Genomic DNA, 9,551 nt, shown 5'->3' with positions numbered 1-9,551 from the left:
ACATTTTAAACGAGGTTGCGCGATTTGTGTTTCTCGGAACTTACGTGGGTTTTTCCAAAGCATTGGGATCTTCTCGACCAAGGCCCGCGGGACTTTTCTCTGCTTCCTCTGAAGCTAGCAAAATCAATTCTGCCTCAACTTTACCCTAAAGTGATCATAAAAAGTTCACTTGTCCGGTTAATACCGGATTTGAAATGGTCGATATCTGGAGTAAACAACTCACTTGAAGCAGCAAGCCTTCGTTGTCAGTCTTGATGTAGAGAGGCCACCAGCCTTTGCATCGTTTCTGCTTGAACAGGTTCACCATGGGAACAGACCCGTCAGTTTTGAGCATGTCCAATGAACATTGTTTCACGGTCTTGGCTCCCCTTGGGAATCGATTCAGGTCCAACGTGATGGCGCCCAGGAAATCGTCCTTGCTGAAGTGATCGGCATCCCAAACTTGTAGTGTCATTCGAGCAGGGACCTGCAAAAACACACGAAACACACATGAAGATTGCCTTTTTGTAAAGGCCAAATTTATCTGATGCCACGGTCATTGTTCTCGTTCCCAGGAGGCTTCCTCCTTGGAATGTGACAAAGAATGGAAAGACGCTCGAGGTCAGAAAGCGTCAAAAAGGGCCTCTAAGCACCAGTTGGCCTTTCGGAGTTGAACTTGTCTTTTCATGTGTTCATGAACACGGGCTCATATCGAAAGATAGGAGACGCCAGCGGCTCAAAATACTGCTACTTGACAACCAAGGACTTCGACCAAAACCATCCTTACTGGATGCCAGCTGTCGAGTAAAACTAAAAACACAGAGCATTTTGTAGACTCCTTCGTTTTCAAGGACATCCATCATTAGGGTGCTCTAACAGGCGAGGAGACATCTTGATCATTTGCTTGGATGATCTTCACTTGCCTTGCTCGTGGTCTCATCCCACGAGAACATGGACTCTTTCTTGGAAATGACCACCTTTTCTTCGGCGGCCAAATAGTCGAATGGGAAGATAAAACGCCAGTTGAAGTTGCCTTCACCCGTCAAAGAACGATAATGGACATCAGTTTGTTGCGCATCATCTGGCCCTTTGAGCCACCTAAGAAGCATAATGGGGACACATTTTATTTGATCGGTTGGTTCGTCGGTTTGACTTTCGTCTCCACCGTGACATAAGGGAGGAAAGTTTAAAAGTTTAAATGGCATCCTAAACAGCTTTCAGAGACATGTTCAACCATCCAGTTGTGCTTGTCAGTATGTACACACAGTATGAAGGTATTTTACTTGAACCCTCACTTTCCCCAAATATGGTCGTTAGATTGAAAGTATTGTAACAAGTTCTTCATTTTGATTTTGACATTGGATGAAAAACATTCCTTATGTGTTGAAACCAGACAAGGAATACATATTATGTAGTATGAAATTAAACATAACATCTAACGCGTAACATTTTACAACCTTCCAAGCAGACTTCACAGAATTTGCTGAAAGAGCTATTGTACCCGTAATTTCGTGTCACACTTTTTTCCTCATCTTTGATAGTCACCCAAAACTTGCAAGCCTATTTCGGAACTTGTATTGTTGTATTGTTGCCTGGTGTCCAAGCCTTCAGAATTGAGTGGCCAGGGGCCTCACGATGCCTTACCCTTTCACATAGATGTCACTCATCTTATCCCCAGAGAAAAAAGCGTCATCCTCGAGAACCACCTCGTCCGTGTTCCATATGATGACTCGAAGCTCGTAAGGACTGGGTTTGCGTGGCGACACGTCCAAGGGAAGGCCAGGCAAAGGCATATCCATGGGAAATAAATCAACCCAAAGTTCGACCTTGCCCTGCTCGATGCCAGGCTTATCGGGATTGTAAAGAGCCCTGGTCTCCACATGCTCGGGCACTAGTTTGGTTCCCACCCGAGGAATCTCGTGCCAATGGTGAAGCACGGCTAAGGCCAAGTGCTCTTCGCTCACTGAAAGCAAGCAAGCAAACAAGTAAGGAGACATGAAACGAGGGGCCTCCTGAGACGTGTAAAATTGCATTTAACACACATGAGACCAATCCTTTGGGGGAAAACCTCTGCTCTTTTTCTGTGATTCAAAGCATTATTATATTGTCGAGAGACAACGAACGCTAAGCTTGTAAGCCCGCCCAATGTTTGAAGTGCCTCCCTAACGCCAAAATTGGGTCTTCCAAATCACTCAGGAGCCATGCTTTCCGTCTACTTCTCAATTCTTAGCTTATCGTGTATTAAAACTGAATAATACATAGCTTCAGTAGAATTGAGATCCCCTAAGTCTATCCCTCAAGTTTGTGAGCGAGTGGGAAGAGACATGAATCCAATATGCAGTAAGTGGGATTTATTCGCCGTGGAAGAATCCGTCACATTGAGCGTGAACGTACTTTTGGTCGAGGCTTGTTGCCACAGTGGATCTTTGTCGTCTTTTTGAAGCGTGAACGTTTTTTCACCCACTCGAACTTTGCCAGCCGAGAAATGGGGTCCATCCACTTTTCCCTCTTTGCACAGTTTGGTCAGAAGTTGAACGGGTTTCATCGGATCTCGCCATTGATTGTAGCCGCAACTAATGAGTGGACAAGAAAGCAACAGCTTTATTTTCACATATGATTCTTTCTAAGAAACCCTATAAAAACAGTGCTTGAAAGTGGCCACAGGCCAATTCGCCTTTTTCAATCACATAACCCGCCGGTCCATTGGTCCGTTGGTTCAAGGTCCACTATATGCACTTACGGATCATAACGGGCCGCAATCCCACAAGTGGCACGATGGCGACTGTAGAATCGGTTCTCGAGGTCGATTTTGGTCTCGCCAATAAGATCATCGGACCCCAGCAAATCCCAATCGAGAACACTCACGGAAAGAATTGAGTCTTGTGGAAAGGTGGCCTCAAACTCAAAGCATCTGAAACATGGAGAAATTGCCTCATGTTGGGCCTCAAAACGAGCCCAAAACCACTGCAGGTAGAGAACGAAGTTTTTTTGAAGATAACTTAAACATTCAACCTACAACAAGCATTTCAATCGTTCAGTAGTACTAGGGTAAGGACAGTAGAGAGGGAAAATTGACAAATGCTACGTCGATTAATCTAATGATTTCTGCTTCAGTTGATTTTTGGTGTCGATCAATTTCGGACTCAATCAAACGTCTGCATCAAACGTTATAAACTCATCAAGCCAAACCTAGCTATGTCCACACCCAGGTTTTAGCGTCAGTTCTGGTGATCGTAGAGACCTGAGCCCAGTTTTTTTAAAGCCAAGGAATGAATCCTAGATCGAGAAAAGAACCAACTTATGTAGTGAAGTACGACCTTTTCTCGGTCTAAGGCTCATTCCTGCGCTTAAAAAAAAGGGCTCTGATCCTTTTTCGATCGAAGATTCACTCCTTTGGTTAAAAAAACGGGGCTCTGATGTGCGTTTTGCGAGCTCCTTCAAGCCCTTGAGAATCCAGGTTAGTTCAAACAATGAAGTCCACATGTCTTCTTTTTTGTGCTCTCTTAGCTGAGCACAAAAGTAGTAAGCAAGCAACGCTTTGGTAAAGTCTTACCAACGTGGTACTCACCGATTCAATTTGTATCTGGTCTGGGATGAGTTTAAATATTCCTGACTTTTGACACAAACGTACGATTGATTTCAAAAGTGGCTAATGCGTTTTCAGTTCAGAGAACCAAAACAAAAGAGCCAAAACCTCAATTGATGGCGGAAAAAAATGCCAATGTTCCCCCTTACCGTCTCTTACCAGTGATGACGTCGTCCTTGAGTAGGAGTACAGTACATACACGAAGAATAGCCAGGGCTTTGGGAGGGAACAAAAAGAGAGACGCTTTTTGCTTTCGGAGGCCATACGTATGGCAATGACATGCAAAATGCAAATGCAAATGCAAAAAAACTTCAGCTGGTTGGGCGGACTTACTTTCCAAAGACGGGATTGAGTTGCTTGGAAACGTAATTTTCTTTGTCCGAAACGCGTTTCGATCCGAGTTGAAGAACCAGGTAAGGATCAGCCTTGCCATTCATATCCATCGGATGAAGGTCATTCGCTTTAACCACATAGACTCTAACCAGAACATGTAGCGGATCATTCGAAGGTAGCCCCTAGAACGGACAAAGATTGAAGAACCCATAAAGGAAGACGGACGAAGCATGATATAGCAATATCTTGATCTCGAATGATTGGTGTGAGCTCATGCATATGTATGGCTGGATATGAAATTGTTTCAACAGAATTGACGACCATTCAAGTAATTGGTTAAAAGCGGTCCAAAAGTACGTTTTAGAATAATTTCGGGAATGTACCGTCAAGTGTTCATGTGGCTTACCTGAAAAAATCCATATTGAGGATCAAATCCCATCACGGTGTGGTCGTCCAAATCCTTGGGCAGGGGCAATTTGTAGATCTTAATGGCACCCTGTTCGAGAAATGGGAAATTACATTATCGCCTTTTTCAAGCCACTTCCAACTGATTTCATTTTGTTCTCATATTCCATTTACTTGATTGAACGATTTTCAATGCCTTTGTGGTCAAAAGAGGCTCTTTTCTTTATCGAAAATCGATTTCGTCAAGAGCTCGGCTCAATTTTTTTCTATTTCATCAAAATTCTTGAGTGCATGCAACCTGATCCTGAGAGAGACAAATGACGAGGAATGGACGTCTGCCCTTCTTTCTTTTATGAACAACCTAGAGAAGCATCTTAGGGAAAACACTGTGTTATCAATGCTTTTTTTTTTCAAGTTTAAAGGGTAGCTGTGTAAACACACTTACGTACGTATACATGAAGCCGCAAAAACCACAACAACATCAAACGAGTGCTCTCTCTATCTCTTTACTGCCAGTCTTTGCTTTCATTTCAATGCGGAAAGCTACTGCACTGCTGTATTGGTCTTACTGACTGTATACAGTAACAAGGCCCCCAGCACCTCGTCCAGAAGAGTGGGAAAAGTTTCCATCTCCTGCAGTATTAGCTCATGATTCCAAGAAAATTTTCATTCCGAGCTCATAAAGAATTTACATAGCCCTCACCTGAATAGAAACTTTCCATTATAAGTAGGGTAGGAGAGAGTCTACCCACCCAATGTTGAGATGTGGCCGAGGAAACTATTCAATTATGTCTCTCAACAGATGTCTGGTGTCAACTCGCTTTGCTCTTTCTCACGTTCCAATTTTTTGATAGCCCTATTTTACCTTGAATTTGCCCACAATTCGACCGTCGTCCTCGAATTCTTCCTCCCCTTTCTTTCCGCGATAGAGATCAAAGGTTTGGAGCCATTCCGTGAAACCATGATATTCACTTTGAGCCTCGAGCTCATTTGGAAACACCTTCATCAAGGCCACGGTGGACTTCTTCTTTTTGCGTTGGCCTTTGGGGCTGAGCCTGGACGCAGCCGATTTGGCGGCACTGGACATGGATTTGAATCCTTGTCGTTTCTTCCGACCTCCTAGAGCTTCGTCCATGAGAGGACCTCCTCCGTCGGACTTGGCTTGGTCATCTTCCGATTTGACCAAGTTCTCACCTCGTTTGAGGCGCCCTTCCTAGATGAGAGAATGTCGAGATCCACTATTAAAAACGTATGGAGACAGTTTGGTATCGAAGTGAACTTGAAAGACCCACGAAGAGGGCATGCATGTAAAAGATGAAAAAGAAACCCGAGAAGCCAAGAGGGAAGTTCGTTTAGAAACCCCGATTTTAGATGTATCACCCCAACTTTTATTAGTTCAAGACTCATACACCAATTTTCGATGTTGAGGCATTTCCGAAAGTCGAAAATGGTATCTCAGATCAGCCCAAAGTGTGTGCAGCCCAAAAAAAGCGGTTCATCTCGTAATTGCGAGGATTGCATTAGTTCTTGATTGCTAATACCTTTCTGCCAATTTGTTTCACCCAATCAACTAGCGTCAAAAATCATGTCACCGCACACCCCTATCGTTATGAAGAACAAATAGCTCACATAAGTGTCACATTTGTTTACGGACATTGAAAATCATAATCTTGTTGCAATTCTTTTAAACAGAAACTATGTGTTCTTTTAAACAGAAACTATATGTGCTTTTAATCAGAAACTATGTGTTCTTTTAAACAGAAACTATATGTGCTTTTAATCAGAAACTATGTGTTCTTTTAAACAGAAACTATATGTGCTTTTAATCAGAAACTATGTGTTCTTTTAAACAGAAACTATGGGTTGGACGATTTTCAGTCACAACAGAAATTCAATGTTAGATCGGCCAGATTTGTGGGCGACAAATCTTCCTTCCTCCGTGTATGCAAATCTAGACCTTCCCATACTATATAAACATCCATTGAATTAGCCTTCACCATAATGCTACTAATTGTTGTTATGTGCCATTAGCAATCCCCGAAACCATTATAGATAATGGGTCTGCTACCTCCTCCAACCTCTCTTGTCGTTCATCCTCGTCTAGATCTTCATATAAGTAATCTAGTTGCAAGCTTTCGACTGATGATGTGGCCGAATGTTTGATCAAGTTCGTCTTGGATTCTGATTTGGGCTTGGACTTCTTTAGAAACATGCCGCCCGTCATCAAGTTCGAGGTGGACTTGGAGATCCCCTTGACTTCGGACATGGACGATAAGTCCATGACAGACCGAGAGAGCTTCTTGATGGCCGCTGGAGTCATACTGGTATCAATCGCGTTCGGAAATGAATTTTGATACAACTTCCAAGGGTCAACTTTGGGACAAATCTTAACATCCCCCAAAGCGTAATTGCACATGTAAGGAAAAATAATATACCAACAAGAAGTATCCTTAACTGTTTACCTCAATCATAGCATCCACGGAGGCGAAATATTTGGTCCACCAATCCATGGATTCTTCATCTTCTTCGGGTCCCAGAGGAGATGCGAGTCCTCCATTCTCGATGGCAGCAGCGGATTTTCGAGCGCCAAATCCGAATCCAATTCCGCTCGAGTTGGATTGCTGTGGTGGGGAATCCTGATGGTTTAAGTCTCCCCCATGAGTCCCCGAAGGAATAGCGTACGTTCCCTAAAGAGAAAGGCGCAGAAACACCGTGAATTTCAATATTTGGTTGGAAGTGAACCTGATTCCATGCACCTACATAGTCGAGAGTGATGACACTATCCTTGGCTTTGGGGATTAGAGGACTCAATTCGAGGGTGGAAGTGGCGCCGCCAATCCCACGAACTGAATCCGTATTGTCACCCGGAAGTGCCAAAAGATCTGAAAAGATTGGCGGTCTATAGTTATACTTCAGATGCTAATTCGAAACCAATCGGTAAGCGCAATCGAAAGAAAAAGGGATGACAAAAGAGGGAAGAAGAAAGTTAGTTCTGGAAGTTTTGAGAAAGAAATCATTGAAGAATCAAACTAGGTATATCAATGCTACTTTCCACGATTAATAGCCCACAAGCCCATTGAAGCACTCGCAAATATTAATGAACAGGTAGATGGTTGAGAAAAGAGACGGAAGTTAGGAGGGAAACCTTGAGTGAAAACGCATTGTACGTCAATGAACACCTTATAATCTTTTGGTTTTCAGTGTGCAGATTTACAATCAAGGTTCAAAATGGCAAAATATGAAGATGCACCACTACGGACAAAGATCGCAAAATGTGTGAATTTTTACCGTCTAAATCCTAACACTATGCTGTTGAAGTTTTAATCGTGAAGCATTGGGCAAAAATTCACATGTGTCAAATAATTTCTTATTTTCAAACAAAAAAGAAATCAAGAGTGATAATCAGATGAAATACTAAATTTAATGGTCTACAGCGTTATTAAATTGCTCGAAAATATGGAAAACTGATTGTGAAATGTAATAAAAAACTGCACGATAGGACCAAAAAAGGCCAAAAAATCCATAGAATGGGGCTATTGGCATGATCTTGATCTCTCTTTCAAGATTAACTTATTCAAGGAGAAAATAAGAACCCATTTATGAAATTAACGCGGAAAAATGCATTAGCTTGTGGCAAGATTTCTACCTGTTTTGGAGTTTAGCAACATCAGCCGTCAAAACAAAGACTTCAAAAATTGAGCAAGGCCTAGAGTCAAGGATGGGCTCAAGTGATTGAAGCATTACCCTATTCACATGGTCAATGTAGAAATGGAGGAGCATTTCATCTTAACAGGAAATTTGCTTCTTTGAAGTTGCCTTCCTTCAAAGCACTTAGTAATAGCCTCCTTACGCTCAATGAAAAATGTTTTACGTTTAGCACTTCAGAGGGCGCTTTGTCACTCAGCCTCTACCAAATAGAGGGCCGATTGGGCCGATTCCTTTTTTATTGGACTATAATCCGTTTGTGTTGTCTTTGGATAATTCTTTTAAAATCTTATGCATAATTAGTGACCTGGGTCACATAATTTCCGGAAAAGAAATGGCGGGCAAGGCACAGCCCTAGTAGTTTATTTAGCAATCTACCGTGCCTCTTCCCGTTTTCTTTGGACCCAGTGACGTGGCAAATAAGGTACCTCATAGATGAAACCCAAATTTCTAAAATAACATGATAAAGAAGATAGACTTGGCAGTTCCTGGACCGTAATTTCAATGACATTTTTGAGGCGATTTGAGAATGAAAGCCAGTCCCCCAGTCACAAGGTCCCCTCTATCAAACACCGTAAGAAAATGATAAAAAAGAATTATGGTTGTGATATTAACAATGTCTTGGATTAATCGTTTTATACAAACGAAATGGAAAGTAGATGGACGATTGCATACTTTATTAAATAAAATTGATCGTTTATGGGGTTCCTAATTAAGCCAAGGGTTATCAATTGCCCCTTGATCAAGAGGCGGGAACTTTTTTTACGGTCAAACTGTACTTGTGCCGACATTGTCCAAATCTAAAATAGATTCATATCCCAGATTTTGATCCAATGCAACTATCCCTGATCTGAATGATGTGACTCAGGCAATGCTCTCCATCCTTGAGGCAAGGGTTTGCTAATTTTTTGCATCTCTCAATTACCTTTTTACTTCAAATCCAATTGGTCTACAACTGACAGTTAAGGCAAGGTAACCCCGCCAGATATTACGCGTGTGTCATGAAGTCAATGGCACGACATTGTGGACCATGCCTCTTGCTCCTTAACAGCTTGTTTTAAGCAAAAATCTCAACGCCAAGCGTAAACAATATTCATTATTTTCCATTACTTTTCAATCACCCTGTCTTGTTCTTCTCTATCAAAAGTGGGAAGCACAATTTGTATCTATTAACGTTTCAAACGCAATCCCTTTTGGTAGAGGAGACCAATATTTAGAAACAAGCACATTGCTTCAAAAACCATCAAATATTAAAATTTGCCCTAAGCTGGCGTGTAGTGCTGGATCGAAATAGTTCTCGAACCTTTGGGAGCTTGTGTGTCCGCTCCTGTGGTAGGGGCCACGGATTGATGTCTAGCATATCCTGGAGGCTTTGGAAACTGCTTTGGAAGTTTGGGCGTAAGCTTCAGACCACCCATTCTTGGTTTGCTGGTGGCAGACATTTCTAGGTACAAAACTTGCTTACTTAGAGGGACCAAACAGGTTGAAAGTAAGCACGGGTGGCTACACTCTAAAGATTACTTTTCTGTTGGGCGCGTAGGAA

General features: G+C 42.3%; 1 protein-coding gene across 1 annotated transcript in view; it reads right to left on the bottom strand.

Annotated features, from left to right (window-relative positions):
- Nucleotides 1–9,551, bottom strand: part of LOC131884832 (otoferlin-like) — a 35,538-nt gene that overhangs the window by 464 nt on the left and 25,523 nt on the right. The window contains 13 exon segments of the mRNA XM_059232716.1: nt 45–145; nt 224–466; nt 903–1,077; nt 1,624–1,942; nt 2,374–2,552; nt 2,720–2,890; nt 3,899–4,080; nt 4,305–4,394; nt 5,169–5,516; nt 6,372–6,689; nt 6,766–6,990; nt 7,064–7,185; nt 9,312–9,452. Of these exon segments, the coding sequence (XP_059088699.1) occupies nt 45–145; nt 224–466; nt 903–1,077; nt 1,624–1,942; nt 2,374–2,552; nt 2,720–2,890; nt 3,899–4,080; nt 4,305–4,394; nt 5,169–5,516; nt 6,372–6,689; nt 6,766–6,990; nt 7,064–7,185; nt 9,312–9,452 (2,614 nt within the window).

This window comes from Tigriopus californicus, chromosome 8 (assembly GCF_007210705.1).
Source record: "Tigriopus californicus strain San Diego chromosome 8, Tcal_SD_v2.1, whole genome shotgun sequence".
Taxonomy (NCBI): Eukaryota; Metazoa; Arthropoda; class Copepoda; order Harpacticoida; family Harpacticidae; genus Tigriopus; species Tigriopus californicus.
The sequence above is the reverse complement of the archived record's forward strand: the minus strand, read 5'-3'. Positions and strand labels throughout refer to the sequence as shown.